General features: G+C 34.9%; 1 protein-coding gene across 5 annotated transcripts in view; it reads right to left on the bottom strand.

The window, feature by feature from the left end:
* Positions 1–6,446: 6,446 nt before the first annotated feature.
* Positions 6,447–22,652, bottom strand: part of LNPK (lunapark, ER junction formation factor) — a 71,278-nt gene continuing 55,072 nt past the window's right edge. For 4 of the 5 annotated variants that reach the window (XM_006083091.3, XM_023744659.1, XM_023744664.1 and 1 more), the window contains 4 exons: positions 19,505–19,610; positions 18,228–18,298; positions 17,247–17,417; positions 6,447–8,711 (listed from right to left, as the gene is read on the bottom strand). In XM_006083091.3, the coding sequence (XP_006083153.1) occupies positions 8,437–8,711; positions 17,247–17,417; positions 18,228–18,298; positions 19,505–19,610 (623 nt within the window). In that variant the 3' untranslated portion in view covers positions 6,447–8,436. Of the gene's footprint in view, positions 8,712–15,632; positions 15,716–17,246; positions 17,418–18,227; positions 18,299–19,504; positions 19,611–22,652 lie in introns of all 5 variants that reach the window. The other variant, XM_006083092.3, reaches the window with a different exon arrangement.

Raw genomic sequence — 22,652 nt, 5'->3', positions numbered from 1 at the left:
TGCATGTGAGGGTGGGAGGTGGCAGTGGGGGGGCGGGGGGGGGGGCGGGGGCGGGGCGGTATGGACAGCAGGAAAGAGAAAATCCCCTCTTCAGCAATGGTGGTGGTTGTACTTAAATAAAGTACAATTAATTTCATTAAGCCCAGCTACAGGAGATTGTCTTATTGGAAAGAAGAAACATCATAGAAACATGCAAGAAGAATCCAGGGCTTCAAAGCTAAAAGAAAAAAAAATGTGCTGAAAACAATCCACAATGTCCATTCAAAACATGTTTCAAGCATATCAATTTTATTTCAGACTGTACTTAGTTTAGATTATTTTATAAAATTCACAGTATCCTATTCCGAAAATTCATGTATCCTTTGGCTGTGTGAACACTCATAATTGAGAATATGTTTTCCAAAATGTGATTCCTTTTTATTCCTAGAAAAAAAATACTTTTTAAAAAGCAAAGCACTGTAACCTTCATAAAATGTGTCAACTCTTGGCAGGTAGAAGCCTTTAGAATCCTTGCTATAGACAGTAAGGCACAAGTTGCTTGTTTCATTTTTATTTTATTTAATATATATATATATATATATATATATATATATTTTATCAATTTGAGCGAGACGGAGAAACGTCAATGATGATAGAGAACCATTGATTGGCTGCCTCTTGCATGCCCTCTACCTGGGATCAAGCCCGCAACCCAGGCATATGCCCTGACTGGGAATCAAATCGTGACCTCCTGGTTCAAAGGTCTATGCTCAACCATTGAGCCACACCAGCTGGGCACTTGTTTCATTTTTAGATAAAAATAATGATTAACCTAGGTGATTATAAGTCATAAAATGTACCTCACTAATGCAAGTTTTAATTATACATGCCATGTACAGTATATATTGCCTTTTAATGTATTTTTTTTACAGCAAGTACTCAACTTTAAGGTCTGAATTCTTATGGCCTATATACTGAAAGTGAAAATATTCTTGTGTGTGTGTGTGTGTGTGTGTGTGTGTGTGTGTATCCAGACTCCACCAGGTAGTGTCAAGAAAGCAGCAACTTTATCCAGAAAATTCCTAACTTAATGCCAGCTGTAACAGTAATGGATCAGATATGAGCTAATAAATAAAAAGAAAAAAAGATTTTTAAATACCTCATTCCATAGGTAAGTAAAATGTAGGCTCAGGGGATGGGGAATGTAGGAATCTTCAAGAACAGGAGTTTGGCCCTGACCAGTGTGTACAGTGGTTAGAGCACCGACCTGTGCACCAAAGGGTCATGGTTTTGATTCCTGGTCAAGGGCACTCACCTGGGTAGCAGTTCCATCCCCAGTCCCAGTTGGGGAGACTGCAAGAGGCAACCAATTGATGTGCCTCTCACATCGATATTTCCCTCTCTCTCTCCCTCCTTCCCCATCTTCCTTCCTCTCTCTAAAAATCAATGGAAAAAAAATCCTTAGGTGACAAAACAAACAAAAATAAGGGAGTTTGTTAAAAAAAAAAAAACTCAATTTATTTTATATGCGATTCAGAAACCTTACCCAAATGATGAATTCATGTGAATTAGGAAAGAGTTCCTACACTGTAATCTCACCCTAGCATATGGCTCTTAGATCATCTCCCGTTCAATTTATTCAGTTATTGAACATTTATGTCAGGCACTAAGAATACAAAAACAAATGATTCCTCCCTACCCTCAATGTGCTAACAGTTTCCATATTCTCATATCTTGAGCTAGTCCTCACTTTCCAGACTCAACTACTTTATGTGTAGGAGTTTCAGATAGAAAAGTAGCACACCAACCACTAGTTAGTGCTGACCAAGTCAGTTCTACCACATATTTACACAAATCCACTCTCTACACATGCATGTAGCAGACACCATGCCAGGCTAAAGTTTTGTGTTGTTTTGTTTGAGGAGAGCACAAGAAAATAAAAATTGAGAAACATAGCCCATCTTCAGTGTTTACAGTCAAATAAGGGGGGCTGACAATAACAAGAGGTCAGGACACTACAAGTTACATATAGTATATCAAGTGCAAGGGGAACAAAAAGCAAGTAACTGCTTAGGAAAGCTGAGAAAGATATCACTCAGAAGATTACAGATAAAGCTAGGTCTTACTGAAAGGAGAGTTTAACAAGGATAGCATCATATGAGATCAGAGTTGAGCATCTCTCAGAAGTATGGAATACTCATCTGCGATCAGAGCATAAGGGAGAGTAGTGGGAGAGAAGTCTGGAAAAGTAATTCACATTCTGAAGGGCATCCTTACAAACCACCTAAGGAGTCTACCATCCTCAAATGAGCTTTAGAATTTTTAATTTATGTTTTAGAAAGCTCCAACAATGCAGGTGATGGATCAATAAAAAAAAAAAAAAAAAGAGTCCATTGGAATTTGCCTAAATTACGAGTTAAAAGTTATCTGGCCCTTTCCCTACTGAATAATTCAACTAATAGGATATTTGCAAAATTCCCCAAACTCTAAAATCTTTACTAAATGACAGCAGTATTTCCCATTCTGTGTGTGCACGTGCATGCATACTATCTACTCAACAGATAATTTATTGTGTCTTCTAGATGCCAGACACTAGGAATGTAATGAAGAACAAAAACAGATATGGCTCTGCCTTCATATTATGAAAGAATTTCAAGGGGAGGGTTATGAGTGGAGAGTCTGACAAGTGTTAGGTTAAGAGAAGACGGCTGGTGAAGTAACACTTGAGTTATCACAAAAATACGAGAACCTAAAAGAGCATTAGTCTATTTCTTTCAGCTACCAAAGGAGAGAACTCATAGGTAGTGAAAAAGACAAGGACTTGACGATCCTAGGTTCCAATTTCATTTACAACATCCATAAATTAAGAGGTCCTGGGAAATTAATGTAATCCCTGCTTGAATAGAATTCCATCTCCTCACATAGTGGCTGTGAGAACTGTAAGAGAATGTACTTGTAAAAGTACCCAGAGCACAGTGCCTGACCAAGAGTAGGTATCCAAAAAATGTTCATTTAATTCCACACTTTCTTCACCCTTCAAAATCAGACTATGATAGAAATATTTATTTTCACAAAAGTAAATTATTTTTCCCAGTTTTCCTAAATCAAGTGCCAGGGATCTGGTAAAAGTCTTTGGCAGCTGAAAATTTGGCTTATTCTCATATAATCCTGGAATAAGAACATAAAAAAAAAACTAATTTATGAGGGAGATTTTTGAGAACACTTTTTAATCTTCTCAAAGTGCTTCCAACTTCTACCAAGTTTATTGCCAAAGAAAAAAGAAAGGTATAAATATTTTTTTAAATCTAGGGAAAAATACAAAAAGCAGAAAATCTAAGTTTTAAAGAACATCGAATAAGATAGAACTATGTATGTAAATAGTGTTTCCTCCTCCTAAAGCCCATGGCTAGCATAAATTAAAACACATACAACAGGACCTCTGGAGGAGAAAGAATGAAAAATGGCATCTAAGTTTCACACAAAGACAAACTGATAAAAGGCAATTGGGGGCCACCTACTATCAGTAAATGCAACAATTTCTAAAAAGGCATTTGGAAAGAAATTCAGCTGAGACAATAGTTAATAGACTGATACAATTTAATGTTTTAATTCAGTACTTGTTTAATTTTTATTGTTTAATTTTTATTCTTAAGTTTATATTCTAATAAAGTACTTTTCTGTATTTATATATTTATCTACCTAAATTCAAAGCCTGAATATATTAACTTACTAACCAGGTAGAGTTTATACATTCAGATGAAATAATTTTTGAAACAAGTCAAATTATAAACTGTAAGATTTAGCAGACCATCGATTCACAACCATCTCTGTTTTGCTTCATCTTTACATATTATTTTTAATAGCTCTTTGGTAGCTCATAAACTAAATCACATATAATTTTTACAATGAATTAAAGTTATCCTAGATAAAAACACTGCATTTTCTTCCAATTTTCTAAAGCAGCTCTGTTCTCCATAATTGTTTCACAATCTATCCATAATCCCATAAGTTATCGCCATTCTTTGACCCTTTGTCTAGCGGATTTGCACACAATTCAACAGATAATATTGGAGAGTAATATTGTAAAATAATTTACAGGAAATTTTTTTTTTTTAGTTTTATGAGTTAAGTAGCCATCAGCTGGAAAGAGAAGTAAACATGTTACATTTTTTATCTTAAACACTAACACCAATATTGATTGACTGTAAAATTGGTGTTTCAATATAAAACATCTTGCACTAAGAGTTGAGATCTGAGTTTTGGCTTAGTTGACATGCTATTTATTGCTATGAACTTTTGTAAGTCATTTAGCTTTTCTAACACTTAGCATACATATTTAATGAATTATTAATTAAACCTCTCACCACACACACACACACACACACAGCTATAGCTCTGATTCAGTTATATTCTCCATAACAATATTGTGTCCAATGTATAAAATGAGAAAGATCCATTTCAAAAATAAAAGGCGTAACTTAACAGCTAGCAAAATTTCTAAACATGAGTTTTAACTGCAACTTTTTCAAGTCAACAACTATTTATTGAGTGTACCTGGTCCCTGTGAGTGGAAAAATATTGCAGGTAGAGGAAGAACACAAGGAGGTTGGGGGATTAGAAACACTTTGCATATGCCCACCACAGAAAATATTAATGTAGCTACATTAAAAATGTATATGTGGGGAGGGGAGAGGGGGGACAGTGGCAGTAATTGTGGTAAGAAATGACAGAGGTAATTAGCAGCAAAATTACACAGGCTCTGTAGGCCCTATCAATAAATTCAGACCTCTTCCCAAGACCAGAGAGGAATCATTAAAGGGTTTAAGCAATGGTGTGGTGGTATGATTCAATTTCTAATTTTGAAAACTCCAGTGCACAGGATAGCAAGGCAAGACTGGAGACAAGAAAACCAGTTAAGAGACAGTCTTGAGATGATGAATTAGAAGGCAGTACAACAGTAATTAATAGGAAAACTTCTGCAGTCAGTTGCCTGCATTCGAATCCCAGATTTTCCACTTACCAACTTGCTGTTTCTACCTGTTTTCTCTTCTATAATCCAAAGATAAAAAAATCTTCACAGGGTTATTGCCAAAGAATAAAATAATACTCATAAACAGCATGATGCCAGGCAGAGTAAGAATGCTAATGTTCATCATTAATGTATTGTTAGTGGGCAGAGAAATGAGAATAGTAACTGGAAGATGTTTAGGAGACAGAAATTGACAGTGAAGATATAGGACAAAAGGGAAAAAAATTAGACTCTAGTTCCTGGCTTGAATAATGGCTCTATTTGATGAGATGAGAAACACAGGTGGTTTGAAAGTTCTGAAGGTTTGAAAGAGAAAATAGTGTTCATTTTTTGGTATGTTGATAGTGAGAGACATTCCAGCAAGCAGGTGAATGTAGTACTCTGAAGTGAAGAAACACATCAAGGTTGGAGGTCTGAGAATCTGAGCAACAGATGGTAATCTAATCCATGGAGGTTGGTGAGAGTCCCTGGAGAAAGGACACGTGGGATGAAGAAACGCTGGCACTAGGGAGAAGCTATGGAACAGCAACATTAAAGGAAGCCTGCAAAGGACACGGAGAGAAGGCGGGCCGAGAAATAAGAGAACAACAGTGAGAGAACGCAAAACCAAAAGAAAAAAAAAAGTGTTTCAAACAGAGGGAAGTGCTCAGCAATGTCAATACTGTGAAGCAGCAAAATAAGGAGTTTTCACTGCATCTAGCAACAAATTCTTCATGCACATAATAATGTCATGCACCAGGCCTGGAGATGCAGTAGTAAATAAGTCAACAAGAGCCTTGCACACACAGACTCTATGTTGTGAAGATAGAGAGTAAACTAGTAAACAAAATACTTATTTTATTTGAAATAGTAAAGTGACATATATACGAGAGAGTAAAAAGCAGACCACTTTAGTGAGTTTGGGAGGGCATCTCTCTAAGGAGGGAATATCTAAACTGAGACCTAAAGCAGGAAAGGGCTCAGCATGGTCAGAGAATTGAAAGAAGCCATTAAGGCCACAGCATAACAGTGGTGGAGGGATGGAGAGACAGAAGCCAGACATGTTTGTAGATTATGCTGAGGGCATAGTGAGAAAAGTTTAGATGATGACTGTTAGCATGTAAATAGGGAAGTTAAGGTCACTGTAGCTAATAGCACTTAGTTGTTTGCTTTTTCTCATTTATACTAGCCTTAACACTTGGGTTGCGGGTGAATTTCCCTTTCAACCATTAACTGTTTATTACAACAATATCAGAATAAACTTTTCTATTTTAAAAAACATTATGATTATAGCATGCAGTTACAATCGGCCCGAGTTTACACGTTTCCCGCACTCCACCGCAAATCTATATGAACCGAGTTTAAGACGGCTCCCGCGGAGTACGCGCAATTCACGCGAGCCGACTTAACTCGTTTCCCGCAACCCAAGTGTAATCAGAAATAGGACATGTGACCACTCTTTCAACCATTAACTGTTTATTACAACAATATCAGAATAAACTTTTCTATTTTAAAAAACATTATGATTATAGCATGTTACCTCTAACATTAATATTACTAATCCCCTTTTAACTGTCCATATTTCTTTCAAGGTATTTCTCATATCTGCTTGATTCTATGACTAAATTATATTTCTCTGGAGTATTTTCAAGCAATGTACATCAGAATTTGAATATAACAAGAATCAGCAAGGTGTTACTAAAACCTGATGAAATTCATCAGAAAAATTTCCATAGAGTTTATATTCTATCTTAGATTCCTACCTCCTTTATATATTTATATACATGTATATCATAGATAAAAGTTGATGCAGAAAACATTGGCTTGATTCTGAGCAGCTGAATTATATGTTCATAGTTTTTTCATTTCCTTATCTGCAAGAGGAAGAATTTATGGCCCTTTCCTATTTCATAAGAATATCAATAACATAAAATGCTATTTACTTGATATCTATTATCAGGCACAGAGGTAGGAACATTACATAAATTATGTTTAATCATCCTCATACTAAGACTGCAGAGGCAAAATTTAAGCCTAGTTCTATAATATCAAAAAATTGGGTCACTAAACCATGATGCTTCAGACTATTAACAGATTGAGTTTCTTAAAAATACCTAAACGATATAAGTTATTAAATCATAAACATGAATTTTAAATAACAAATGTCATTTTATTAAATTTTTAATAAACTATGTACAACTTAGAAATATTTGCTATACACACCATTCCTATACATTTCTCCTTTTGTCATAACTTGATTTAAATTTTTTTAATAATGGAGAAGAGAGGTAAAAGACAAAAGATAACCACACTGTATTTAAGGTACCAGAATTACCATTCTGGGTCAAATTTTTCTCAGTTAATCTTTAAAACACATATTAAATCCAATGAACTACCTATTCTCATAAAACTTAGGTATCTCTCAAAATTAAAAATTATAAATGGCCTATGGTTTTCCTGAATCAGAAAAACCTAATCTCTGATTAGAACCTCTTAATGTCACTAGTTCCCTGAATTCAGAAGGTAACAAGTCTCAATAAAAGCATCATAATTTGCCCTCAGCAGTATCTACAGAGTTGTTGTATTGTGAGTTCTTCCTACTGAGATATTTTCAGGTAGCTAAGTCATCCACCAAGATTCTGTCTGAAGAAGTCTAGATATTTAACAAAAAGAAACTACTGCCAGATAATCTTTATTTTCCTTAACAAAATACACACAAGAGCACAAAATTCACTTATAATATCATTATTTTACAAGTATAAATAATGCTCAGAATTCAAGTTACAGTCAAGTGCAGAAATATTTCCTATATGTTACTATGTAAACATAAACTAATTATAATATTATGTGCCTTTGGCCCAGCTGCAAAATAAGAGACATCAAAAAGAAACACTGCACTTGACTGTTCAATTGCATTCTTACTGAGAATTCGTACCAATGCCTACATAGTTAAAACTTTCATACTACTTAATGTAAATGCCTAAATAGACATCACCCCCGCCCCCGGCAAATATCTTGAGAGTAAAACTTCTATCCATTTTTAATGATGAACTATTAAAAATCTTGAGTTCCATTCCTTTAAACAAACACTATTAGAACTTATTCCTAACCAAAGTTCTTCCTATGTCAAAATGGATATTATTTACAGGTCACACATATAGAAAACAAGAATGCTATCATGTTTGTTTACTTTTAGAATGCAAAAGAAAATAAAATTCTAAAAGCCAGTATGGGTCTTTGTAAATTCAAAAAGATCTTACTTTACTGATATCACTTGCTTGTAGTTTTAATACCTGGTAGATACAATTTTGACATATTGAAATAGCTAGGCAATCTGAATTCAAATGATATCAAGCATATCCTTAGAGAGAAAAAAGCACCACCTAAAAAGCAATAACTGACATCAACAAAACTACAACTATCCAGTTGAAGGCATGTGGAAGCATTTACTACATTGTCATCAATGATTCTCCACTTAATTCAGGATTAGGAATAGAATCAGGAACAGCATCAGAAATAGAATCAGGAATAGAATCAGCTTTGGGAACTATTGATTTGGCTTCATTCACTGAGGTTTCCTCATTCTCAGTCTCTTCTTGCTTCTCTTCTGGTTCCTCTGTACCAGATGCTTTTTCAATCACTTCATTTGTCTGCTCTGTATTTGTTATTTTGTCCTCTGTCTGCTCTGTAGTGTTATCCAAAACATCTTGTTCTTCTAAAGATTCTGAAAAGACAAAGAGTTAAGACTTCAGGAATACAAAAATGTTAAAATTGCTAAATAAGGTATATGAATTGGTACAAAAACAGGAAAAAAACCAATTTGGGGTAAACAAATCTAAACTTGTATCTAAAGCCCCATATTTTCATAAAATTTAGGAACTTTCATAATATTTAAGAACTAGAGGCCCAGTGCACAAAATTTGTGCACTGGAGGGGGGTCCCTCAGCCCAGCCTGCGCCCTCTCATAGTCCAGGACCCCTTGGAGGATGTCCAACTGCCGGCTTAGGCCCACTCCCCTCTCACAGTCTGGGACCCCTCGCTCCTTACCACCCGCCTACTCGCTGCTCCTTACTGCTCGGCTCGCTGCTTCTTAGCGCTGCCGCGGAGGCTGGAGAGGCTCCTGCCACTGCCCCTGCACTCGCCAGCCGTGAGCCCGGCTTCTGTGGGAGCACACTGGCCACCAGGGAGCAGCTCCTGCGTTGACCGTCTGCCCCCTGGTGGTCAGTGAGCATCATAGTGACTGGTTGTTCTGGTTGTTCTGCTGTAAGGGTCGCTTAGGCTTTTATTATATAGATTTTCCTAAAGATGCATTTGAAAGTTGAATGCCCAAACAAAGCCCCAATAGAATTATGTGCTGTAAGACAACAGCCCAGCAAACAAAACAAATGTATTAAATCTCAGATTATGTTTCTTGAAGGAACTGTCTCCCTTGTGCCCAGGCAATCCTGTGGGCAGTGTGCAAATATGTACCTTCGCGTGTATGTAGGTGGTGCTATTTCCCACACTGATTTACATCTCTACTATCCAAGACCTTAGAAGTCAGGATCCACCTTTTCCAAAGGCATGACAAGTTTCCCCTCATCCCTCTATACAAGACAAATCCTCAGGATTTAAACCTCTGGGTCAGAATATGCTACATACCTACAATGGTAGGGAGAGAAAGAGAAGGGTCTTTTGTTCCTATCTCTAAAACAGAAACTAATTAAAGGTCTTGTTCCCTACTTGAAAATTTGTTCCCTTTAAACGCTCTAGTAAGTTTCATTAAATTCAAATCTCTTAATAATAATTTAATAACAACAATTTTATTATATAAAGTCTCTATAATTCTTTATGTTTAAAGAATGGAATGGGAGAGGGAATGACCAGAGCAGTTTTTATAATAAATAGCAACTAATATTTTTGCTAGGAATATAAGGTTAAACCACATCAGCTAAACAAATAAGCAGATTTTCCTACCCTCATAGAAGATCCCTTATGACATACAACAAATGTTATTGATTCAACATTTATGGAGTAAAGACCAGTCTACATCAGTAAAAAGTACTAGTTTAGTTCCTTATATAGTACAAAGTGTGTGTGTGTGTGTGTGTGTGTGTGTGTGTGATATTTTAAAACAATTATTTCTACACATATATTTTAAAGTCTAGTTTACAGAATTGTAAACTTTTTTCCAATTTTTATATATAGGATGAAGGACCAAAATTAGACAGTTAGGAACATCTGAGTTAATGAGGTCTTACTATATAAAAACTTCATATAACCACAAACAGTAGTAAGGAATGGTTCTCAAATCATATTATACCAAATGTCACAAAAATGCTATTTTTATTTCAAAAGGAACTTAAAATGGCATTGCTGCACCACTTCAAATCTTACAAAAATCCAAGGTAAAAAGCTGTAGACTGACTGAGTTTGTTATTTGAATGTTTCAGTGTACAAAAAGCAAAAGCAAACAGGGCACATAAGATTCTATGGACATGTACAGATCATTCTGCTCCCTGGGCAAGTAAGGCCTTCAGTGGAAAACTTTAGGAGTCACCAACCATTTGTAATTCTACCCTCACAAAATTTATCAATACAATTTTAAGTTATGGTTTTCCACAATACTTACTTGCCAAGAACTTTACAATTTGTTAAAATATAATAAGCCTTCTGAATCAAACAAATAAAGCCAAACAAAATGAAAAAAGTTCAGAATCCACGACTCAATTCACCAATAAACATGTTGAAGTGAACATAGGCCCACAGTTTGTCATATTCTGTCAGACAGACTGCCTCAGTACTACACAAGAGAGGTATCAAAGTCTATGGTTTATTCTGTTAAAGCTCTGTGATACAACTATTTTCAGAAACACATTACTACTCAAATCTATTTAAAATTCTTGGATTTTAAAAATGTAGTTAAACAACAGAACTACCATACTTAAAATTTTAAATGTCTATAAAGGTGAATTCTAAGAAATACCATGTGCTATTACAACTAGAAAAGGATATTATATACAAAGGATATTATATACTGTGTTGTATTTCACAGAATATATGAAAGATTAAAAATTGGTAAAATGATAGTGCTTAAAAATATTCAAAAAGCCTACTAATGACAACTTCTCCCAGGTTAATTTGCAGAAAAGTAATTTTAATAGCACTAACACTACAAAAAAACTGGCATGTGCCATGATGCCTATAATGCAGGTATTGGCTATTCTAAATGACTTAGATATTCAATGTTTGGATACCAATGCTACTTTATGAGAAGTCATCCAAAAAATATTTAAGTGAACTAGGTGAGCAAGAACAGAGAAATACTTACCAGTTTATTAACTAAACCATAGAGCTTTATAATATCATTAAGTACATTCTAAAGGTACTGACTTTATTTCTATGAGATAGTATCATTTGCCTAGTCTAATAAAACAATAAATTTTTTCTGTGAAGTTGTAATTTAATGAGATGTCAACATTTGGGCATAAAATACTAAAAGAAAAACCAGCCTTTCGGGTCACACCAGTTTAGACTAAAAATGAAACAAAATTACCTAAATGATCTAATCCCATCTATAAGAAATTTCAAAATCAACTGTTGCCCCGTCAGAGTGGCTCAGTTGGTTGAGCATCGGCCCATGTACCAAAACGCTGCCAGTTCAATTCCGAGTCAGGGCACATACCTGAACTGCTGATTTGATCCCCAGTCAGGGAGCTGAGGGAAGGCAAATGACACCCCCCGCCCCCGGCCCCCATCTCTAAGCATGTCCTTGGGTGAGGATTTATTTATTTTTTAAAAATATATTTTATTGATTTTTTACAGAGAGGAGGGGAGAGGGATAGAGAGTTAGAAACATCGATGAGAGAGAAACATTGATCACCTGCCTCCTGCACACCTCCCACTGGGTATGTGCCCGCAACCAAGGTACATGCCCTTGACCGGAATCGAACCTGGGACCCTTGAGTCCGCAGGCCGACGCTCTATCCACTGAGCCAAACCGGTTAGGGCATGGGTGAGGATTTAAAAAAAGAAAAAATGGCATTTGTAATGCCAAGAAAACAATATATTGCAATGTGATGAGACAAAAATGACCCATGAAATGTGTTCCTTTCCCCACTCCTACCCCCTGCCCCATGCCTACCCCAATAATCTTAAGAGAGAAACTTTTTCTACTGAATGTAAAAAATTGGCTTCCAGTTGTTTAGGAAAAGCCTTAACTAGACAACTCAAAATCATAAAACAGTATAATTATAAAACTAACACTACTGCCTCACCTATAAAGCACACACATGCAAAAACATATAAGAACATCAACTTACCTTTAGACTCTTAGTCTAGCTCTTGAGAGAATAATTTTCTAAGAAAATTAAAGAATAGTCTAGCAAAACAATTTCATATATTTACTTTAGAAAAATATATGAAATTTTCACAGAAAAATACATAATCCTATTTAGATTATGCCTTTAAAAACCCCTTGTGCTGAGCATCAACCTACGAACAGGAGTTTACCATTCGATTCTCTGTCAAGGCACACGTCTGGGTTGCAGGCTCAATCCCCAGTATGGTGATCAATGGTTCTCTCTCATCATTGATGTTTCTCTCTCTCTCTCTCCCCCTTTCCTTTCCTCTCTGAAATCAATATATATATATATATATAATTTTAAAACCTCGTATTTTGGTGAATTCATTTAGATTCTTTATATTTTATTCCTTTTCACAATAACAACAAATCTGCCTTGCTAACACAGCAGTACTCACTATAGACTATAAACTTGCTCATATGAAATTTATTAAATTAAAATAGACAATTTGTCTTTGAACTTGCAGGTTTTAAACAAAGAAGTTTTTACAAGATTTTTCTCTCTTAAAGAAACTGGCCAACTTATTTTAAGAAACAAAGACATGAATTTCACCCCAAACTCAACCCATGGGCTCAATGAATAAACTTCAATTAAATAATAACCACCTAGCTCATCCTATATAATAAAAGCTTAATATGCAAATTGCCCCCTCGGGTGGTGGTTTGACCGGGAGGTCAACCAGGAGACAGGGAGTTCAACTGCTCACTATGATGTGCACTGACCACCAGGGGGCGACGCGGAACATGGCGGGCATTGGCAACGCAGCACTGGCAGCGGGTGGCAGTGGAGGCACTGCCGGCCCTGATGGGCCCCGACGAGAACGGGACCACAGCAGAGTGGGACTGGGACCGTGGCGGGATAGTGGAACAGGTGAGCGGGCAGTGCCAGGCCAAGGCGGGTGCGAGCAGGGGCCTGATCGCCCTGTAGACGGTGACCAGTGGCGGCAGCGGGGGAGGGCCCGGCCACAATTGATCGCCCCACAGGAGGGATAATGGAGCAGGTGAGGGGGTGGTGCCAGGCCACAGCAGGGTGCCAGGTGGGGCTGCGAGGCTGGGGGCATGAGCTGGGGCCCGATCTCTGCAGGCCACCCTGAGGGACCCCACCCGTGCACGCATTCGTGCACCAGGCCTCTAGTGTTCAATACACAAAATACTGCTAATATACCATTGGTGAACAAATCCATTAGATGAGTAAGAATGTCATTATTAAGCAATGGTATAAAACTATTTTTTTTTTTGGTGAAGGTATTTTAGAAAAGAGAATCTGCAGGCCAAAAAAATCTCTATGAATAAAAGAAGCATGCAAACTGATACTACGGTTAAATTTACATCTTGAGTAAACTGTACATAATTAAATATATAAGTATAAGCTTTATACTGGTAGATCTAGTAAATATACAGAATTCAACAAAATTTACATTATCAAATAGTTCAATATCTTAGAGCAGTGGTCGGCAAACTCATTAGTCAACAGAGCCAAGTATCAACAGTACAACGATTGAAATTTCTTTTGAGAGCCAAATTTTTTAAACTTAAACTATATAGGTAGGTACATTGTTATGAACTTAATTAGGGTACTTCTAAGGCTTAGGAAGAGCCACACTCAAGGGGCCAAAAAGCTTCATATGGCTCGCGAGCCGTAGTTTGCCGACCACGGTCTTAGAGCATCATAACAAACAATACTACAACAGAATTTTCTCTAGATCAACAGAATCTAACAGTAACAGTATATTGCTTAAACGAAAGGAGGGGAAGAGCAGAAATCAGGATATCAAAATAAGTTTCTACGTTATATAAATTTTACTTGTTATTTTTTATAGTATTGATTAGATGCCATGAGTTTTATTAGCAAGTTATTTCCAGTTGAATAAAAGCTATTTTTTCCTAATATAATTACATAAAATCTAGACAAATACAACTGAGCAATGAAAACAATAATATTAATATTTTCAAACATGCTAGCCTAAAACCACTGTACTAGTATATTAACAATGTAAAAACTTCATCCTCTCTTACCATATGTAACAAAAAAAAAATGCTGTATGTCAGGTATTTTGGATTGCATATTTTTTAAAAGCAAAACTGATAAATCACTTTAATGTGGCTTAGCAGATTCAAGTATTACTGTACCATCCATTTAACCATAAAAGAAACTGAGGAACCTAAAAGCAATTCATTACTTTGGAATACCATACCTAGTATGCTCTTAGATACAAGGACAATCCATAGTCCTAATTTCTTGTGTTTCTTTAATATTCTATTACCGAAGCATTTTCTATAGGCAATTCTAAAAAAAAAATATCTAGGAATTCAAATGAGCAATTAATGGGAGAAGTTTCTTCTAGATCTCCTTCTTTGATAAAACTTTCCAAGATTTCATGTGTTGTTCTAAAGAGTGGCCCAAAAATTTCAAAAGCCTTGTGCCTCATCCTAAATGCAAAATCTTCCAGTAGACACAACTTAATTTCAAAGTCTCACATCATAGTTTAAGACGGTATCTTTTATTAATTCTAGATTATTCATATAAATGGTTTTAGAATATTCACTGAAAGAAAATTCAAATGGAAGAAAGTTACCTTCTCATTCCATCTGTAAATTCAATAACCGAATTTCTATAGCTTTTGCTGCTATCAAGGAGCTATTGCAATACTTAAAAAATATAAAAATTACAGCAGAAAAATTGTAGAAATCAGAAATCTAAGCCCTCAATTACATTGGCTGTCAGCATAGAGAATAGATGATTGAGATAATATGATCTTAATAGTTCAATTTAATCATAAAGATATGCCTCCGGGTTCAAAACAAATGCAGCTTCTCTGTTCATCAAAAATACTTCGTCATTTACTAAAGGAATCCAGCTTGAAATTGATAACTGTATATTATAGTGTTGAGATAGGAGTCTTGGAGAAGAGTTCAATCTTCTAGAAAGCCAAAGAAGGGTGCTCATAGCCATTTTAATGAATCCAAAGAGAAGTATAAAAGTTACTACTCTAAAGACTATCTTAAACCAAATTCAAGTGTTGCTTCAGTTTCTAGCACTATGAAGTTACTACCAGTGGTTCTCAACCTTCTGGCCCTTTAAATACAGTTCCTCATGTTGTGACCCAACCATAAAATTATTTTCGTTGCTACTTCATAACTGTCATGTTGCTACTGTTATGAATCGTAATGTAAATATCTGATATGCAGGATGGTTTTAGGCGACCCCTGTGCAAGGGTGGTTCGACTGCCAAAGGGGTCGCAACCCACACGTTGAGAACCGCTGTCCCTGCCTCAAATTTTGTCTTCACCTATTAATATTACCTTATTAGGGTTGAATATGAGCCAGTTAGACTTCACTCCAGAGATTTCAGACAGAAAATGAGACATCTGGGGTATTGCTCCTCCTAGATTAGATGAGAAGGAAAGGTATAGCTCGGTGTTGTTTGCTAACTATCTATATTGACCTTAGCAGAAAATATAAAGCATTGGGCTCATTATCAAGATTTTATTTTGTTGGCTGATTTTTCTTTTTCTTTTTGTCCCAACTACTGGCTTTCAAATATTCACTTTAGCTTTCATAAGCAAGGTTACTCATGGAAAGGACTTCAATGTTTCCTCTAGGCATCTTCAGTAAGAAAGTCTTTCATTTTTCAGTTCCAAGAGGGTGCACAATGGTGAGGCAGATGATTTTCATGTAATAATATGAAGCTCAGAGCATAACTTAAGCAAAAAAAAAATCTGATATTATGTTTGGAGTTGATGTTGCAGACTTGGAGAAGATGAATGCATTGATTCACTTTTGGAAGTAACAGACCTCTTGTCATGCCTATCTATTCAAATTCCTTTTGGTATTTGTCATTAAGCCCAAAGCCAAGCCTGAGTCAACACATGTATTTTATTATTCAAATTTTTAAAAAAGATACACAAATTTTCATAATAAACTTCTGGTATCTGAAAATTCCCTCTCATATTATTTTTAAAGCAATTTTCCCCTACTCAATGCTTTTATAAAGAAGGAAATCAAATACATGTAAATGATAATTCCTAGAAATTAAAAGGATGAATACTGATTGCTAAGTAAACGATGTGAACTAAACTTCCAATATGGATTTTTTTTTCTCTATCAGCCATAGCACCAAAATATCATGGCCTGTATCATAATTTTAGCAATCTTCAGAATTCAGAGCTGCTTAACAAACAGCTCCTCACCTCATTATTAACAGCAAGAAATAGTTGGCAATTAATAGTCAGCTCTTCCAACTCATCTTTTCCATTTTTTTTCATGAAACTTCCTCAAGAATTCCTAAAATAGAATTGCAAGATAAGGCCTAAAATCCAATGAATTCCGATGAACTCTGTTTCTCTAAAATAAGGTTGTTTACATCAAGGAATGTGTCAGCAATGTTAGTCTCATTGATCAAGATAAATTGTTTCAAAGGACTACCAGTCGTATCAACACAGTCATCTAAAGGATGCAAGGATGACTTTCCAATTCCAAGGTTTCCTGCTTGCAGTAACTTCTACTAATTCAAGTGGTAAGCACAAACTTATTTCATCAATGTTAATTGCAAATTTTAAAAAATTGTATCTTATAGTTGTTCCATAATTATCATAATCTGCTTCATTTAAATAAATTGGAAAAAAATTATTCCATAAAACATTAGTCAAATCTTCCAACAGTTATTAGAAGAGGTCACTCCATAAACAATGTTTGCCTAGCTATTGCTGGATGCTGCTTAACAAGTTATAATCTGTATATTTTAAAACTAAAACACATCATACCAATTATACAGGAGGCTACAGTATCAGAGTGATAAGTGATATATGCATGCTGCAAAATCTGATAAATCCATTCTTATTTAAAAGCATTATGCTGTTATTGTTAAATAGTAAACATTATTAAGAGACAAAACTTTTTAATTAACATATTCATACCTTCACTTATCTGGTTCTCTGATGAAATCACACTTCCTGAGGGCAAGGGGCCAATTGAACTTGAGCCATCCACAGCCTGCCTCTTCTCAAAACTAAACTCTGGCAATCTTGGAGCCTGAGGTCTGGTTTTTCTTGCAGGATTCAAGAAAAAACAGTAGGCACACCGAAAAGCTGCAGAGAATTTTAAAAAAAAATAAACAAAACCACAAACCAAAGAAAACTCAAGGACTAGTCAGATAACTCACAAGATTACTTTTGCAAATAGTCAAAGAACTCTTCAAAAGTTATTTTATCCAAAAAAAAAAAAAAGTTATTTTATCCCTAGTGAAATTACATATGGTTTTAGTAATATTACTGCAGGTGTTCTAACCAAAGCTAATTTTAAAGTGTACTTTCTAATTATTATTAGAATATTAATTTTAAATAGAAAAGATAAGTTATATAGCAGGTTAACTAATAATAGCAAAACAATATTAATAATGACCTAAGTGTATTATAGAAATTACATTTCTAGTCACCAGAGTCATTAGGTATTTTTAAATCCAGAACCTTGCTCATTTACCCAAGAAAGTGTAGTATATCATATATGAGAAACATAATTAACTTAGTATAAAGTTTTTTAATAGTGGCTGCTCATGAGAATCATCTGAGGAGCTTTAAAACCATGCTGATGCCCAGAACCCCACCCCATATCAATTAAAGCAGACTTTCTGTAGGTGGGCCCTGGGCATCATACTTTTTAAAAGCTATTCAGATGATTCTGGTACACAGTGAAGTTTGAGAACAGCTGGCCTAGAGATTGTACATTGTTGTGAGAAAAATCTGATTTGTCTTTCCTGCTTTGCTGTGTTCTAAAATAAGGACAATATCCTGAAAAATATATACAGAGACAGTACCAAAAATAAAATGACATTATATGGGAACGGGCAGAGAATGAAAAATTTGAGCGTAAAATATTTAAATCTGCCTAATCATTCTTACCAATGTATTCAAATTCTTCTTTCAAAGCCATGCCATTATGAGAAAAACACTGCTGACATATAAGGGCATACCTATACCAAAAGGAAAAATAGACTAGTTACAAATGCAAACAAAGCCCATGGGACAGGCTACTTTAGCCAACATAGTTTACTTATATTTTAACATAGCTAAATATGTCATAACAAACTAGATGTTCTTAGTAAACAATAAACAATACTCTTTAAACATAACAGTCAAAATTTCAACCATTTTAAAATATAATTTATGCATCAAATTTTAAAAAAACTAAGCAACCAGTCAAATAAATACATCTTTTTTAAGTTAGCAGAAACATTTGGTAACAGAACACTTCAGTGTTTCCTAAAGTACCTTGCTGGGGGTGATAGACTCAAAATGTGTAGTCACATAAGATTGGAAAAGATGGACCTTCTTAGAGATTCACTATGAGAAGTCTTATAGTAAAGAAATTAATTTTATTTAGTTCAATCCAAAGGTTAATTTCTGTACACCATAATTCCTGTATTTATCCTACTTACACTTAAACATCTTCCTCACTTTCTATTTATAGACTCATTCTATTCTCTGTGTATGTACTTAACAAAATATTTGGCCCTATTAAATGACATTCTGTTTTGAATAACATATAATTTATTATGTTAACTTTATCTAGTCCCTTTATTAAATTGATAACATTAACCAATAACCTTATCAAATATCTACTCTACTATCCTAAAAATAATTCTTAAGTCTATACTATGACAATTGCTATATCATAACTCTCTTCCTAAAATTATTGTAAGGATCAAATAAAATAACAATTGAAAGAACATTCTGAAAACTGTAAGTGCCAAATACATATAAATTGTCCTCACTGTTATTAAAATTATCACTATCGCCAAGTCTAGTACTGACATCTATAAAATTCCATTTCTTATAACCTATCAAGTTTTCACTATTTGTATTTTAAGTTTTAGTGAAAAGAATCAATTTCTCTAAAAATAACTGTAGAGTAGGATTATAATATAGTAGGGCTGCAATGTATATATATATATATTTTTTTCAGTATTTTACCTCCATACTTTATCCAAACTCCTACTGAAAAAAACAACTGAATGCATACTCCTTTGCAGGGCTATGAAATATTCCATTATGTTTTAAAATAAAGAAACAGGAGCCACAAAACTACAGAAATCTAGTACATGCACACACAACATACACACCATGACCAATAAACGTTTTCTTCATTTTCATTTTTTTGCCACCCTAGTAAACATTACCTGTTTTGTGGACCATCACCAACTAAATATTCAACAACTCTATCCAAAGCACTTCGTTCTCGGGGGAGAATGGGTCTAGCTAAAGGTGGACCCGGAGGATGAAGACCTAGTATATAAATAAACACATAAAAATTATATGTATAAAATACATATAAATTTTAATTCAGTTTACCAAGAACTACCTATGCTTTTCAGAATTTAAATTTTAACGAAACAAAATAACATTGAATATTATAAATCTCTGTAAAGCATTCAACATACATAATCTATTAAGACATGAAATGATGTTAGGTTCTGTACAAACTAATTTTTAAAATGGCCAGACTCAAAAGTGTATGTAATAATAAATTACAGAATTCCACTTTGGACCATAATAGTCACAGGGGGTCACATTTACCTTCCCAACTAAAATACTGTGCAAAATATATGATGCAACAGTTTTAAAGACACTGGCTATCAGGCAATGTAGGATAAAGATTTCTGACAGACAAAAAGCAAATAAGATGAGCCCTACAATTGCCCCAGCTTGTTGTCTAGAAAGAATTTCCAGGCAACAACTCAGGGAGGGTAATCCCAGGTGAAGTCTCCCTGAGATGAGGAGATAAAGCTGAAACTCTGGGGAAGCCAAAGCAGCTTGAGTTCACAGGAAAGAGTAGAAGAGAATGCACAGAGCAAAGATCTACAGACTATTCAACAGAATACTGATTGGCACATGCATATGAGGAAACTACCTGAGGACAGAGAAAACTGCTCCAAAGTATTTAAAGGTAACAGTAGCTCACACAGGGCCAAAAATGTTGCATGTTTCCACCAGTCAGAGTGGAAAACTTCATAACTCACAGGTCACTGATCAAGTATTCAGAGGAGTTTTGTATAGGAATATAGAAATATCCCACAACCAAACAAGCAGAAAAATGCAACCCATCATGAGAAAAATCAATCAAAAATGACCTTGAAATGACAGAGATAATAGGATGCATAGACAAATATGTTTAAACAGTTATGACTACATTCCATATGCTTAAGAATCTAGAGGAGCCATTCAATGTTAAGTAGAGGCACGGAAAAAATTTAAAAGACCCAAACTGAACTTCTGCAGATGAAAACTACAATGTCTAGGATGAAAAATCCAGACATGGGATGAATAACAGTTTGCACATTACAGGGAAAAAAAATTAGTAATTATAAAGATATAGCAATTGAAACCATACAAAACACAGACTAAAAATATTTTTAAATGAAAAAATCATCAGTGAGCTATAGAACCTCAAGCAGTCTACTCTAACATACATATAACTGGAGTCCAGAAGAAGAGAAAAAAGGAAAAGAAAGTAATATTTGAATAAATAATGCACCCAACTTTTCCAACTTTGATGAAAACTATAAACCCATAGATACAAAAATATCAACAAACCTTAAGCACAAGAAGCATAATTTTGCAACAGGACACAACATATTCAAATTGTGTAAAACTAATGATAAAGAGAACACCTTAAAAGCAGTCAGAAAAAGATACATTATGTACAGAGAAACAGAGATAGGAATGACAGCACATTTCTTATCAGAAAAATAAGCAAGCCAGAAGACAACGAAACAATATGTTAGAAATTCTGAGGGAAAACTATCAAATTAAAATTCCATATTAGTGAAAAAAGTCTTTTAAAAATGAAGGCAAAGATGAAGACTTTTTCAGACATACAAACTGAAAAAATTCATCACTAGAACAATTTCATTACAAGAAATGTTAAAAGAAGTCCTTCAAGCAGAAGGAAAACGACACCAGATGAAAAACTGGATCCAAAGAAAAGAGGAGTACCAGAAATGGTTACCATGTGGGTAAAAATACAAAACAACTACTTTTTAAATATTTTAAAAGATAATTGATGGTATAAAGGAAAAAATTATTTGTTAAAAATTATGTTTTTATTGATCTCAGAGAGGGGAAGCAAGAGAAAGGAGATAGAAACATCGATGAGAGAGGAACATTAATCGGCTGCCTGCTGCAAGCCCCCCTACCAAGAAAGGAACAGTGAGCTCCTGGTCAATGCTCAACCACTGAGCAGGGCAGGAAAAAAATAATTTGTTGTGGGATTTATAACATATGTAGAAACGAAATGTATGACAACAACAGCACAAAGGCTAGGAAAGGAAAAATCTAAGTATACTGTTGTTAGAGTCTTAAACTATATATGAACTGGTACCCTATCATGTGTAGATAAATTTTGATAAATCAAAGATATATACTGTAAAACCCAAAACATCTCATTGATGTTTCTCTCTCTCTCTCTCTCTCTCTCTCTCTCCCTCCCTCCCTCCCTCTAGCTTCCTCTCTCTGAGATCAATAAAAACATATTTTTTTAAAAATTAATTTTTTCCTTTATACCATCAATTATCTTTTAAAAGATTTTAAAAGTAGAAGTTTTATATTTTTACCCATATGGTAATAATCATTTCTGGTACTCCTCTTTTTTTGGATCCAGCTTTTCATCTGGTGTCATTTTCCTTCTGCTTGAAGGACTTCTTTTAACATTTCTTGTAATGAAATTGTTCTAGTGATGAATTTTTTCAGATTGTATGTCTGAAAAAGTCTTCATCTTTGCCTTCATTTTTAAAAGACTTTTTTTCACTAATATGGAATTCTAATACTAAAATTATACACAAAAGCAATATAGCTAATCAGGCAACAAAATGTATAAAATGGAATCATAAAAAAAAATAATCCAGCCTAACTAGTATGGCTCAGTGGTTGAATGTGGACCTATGAACCAGGAGGTCAGGGTTCAATTCACAGTCAGGGCACATGCCCGGGCTGAGAGCTCGGTCCCCAGTAGGGGTTGTGCAGAAAGCAGCTGATCAATGATTCTTTCTCATCATTGATGTTTCTATCTCTCTCTCCCTCTCCCTTTCTCTCTGAAACCAATAAAATAAAATTAATTTTTAAAAATATTAATAATCCAAAAGAAGGCAGAACATAAGAAAGGTCGCAGAACAGATAGGACAAATAGGAAAAAAAATAGCACAATAGAACATTTAACTCAAACCTATACATACCAATTATTATATCAAATGTATGTGGCCTGAACATCCTCATTCTGAGGCAATGATTGACAGAATGAACAAGAAAGCAAGAACCAACATAAGCTACTTA

This window comes from Myotis lucifugus, unplaced genomic scaffold (genome assembly GCF_000147115.1).
Source record: "Myotis lucifugus unplaced genomic scaffold, Myoluc2.0 scaffold_5, whole genome shotgun sequence".
NCBI lineage: Eukaryota > Metazoa > Chordata > Mammalia > Chiroptera > Vespertilionidae > Myotis > Myotis lucifugus.
Note: the sequence above shows the minus strand (reverse complement) of the source record. Positions and strands in the feature narration are given on the sequence as shown.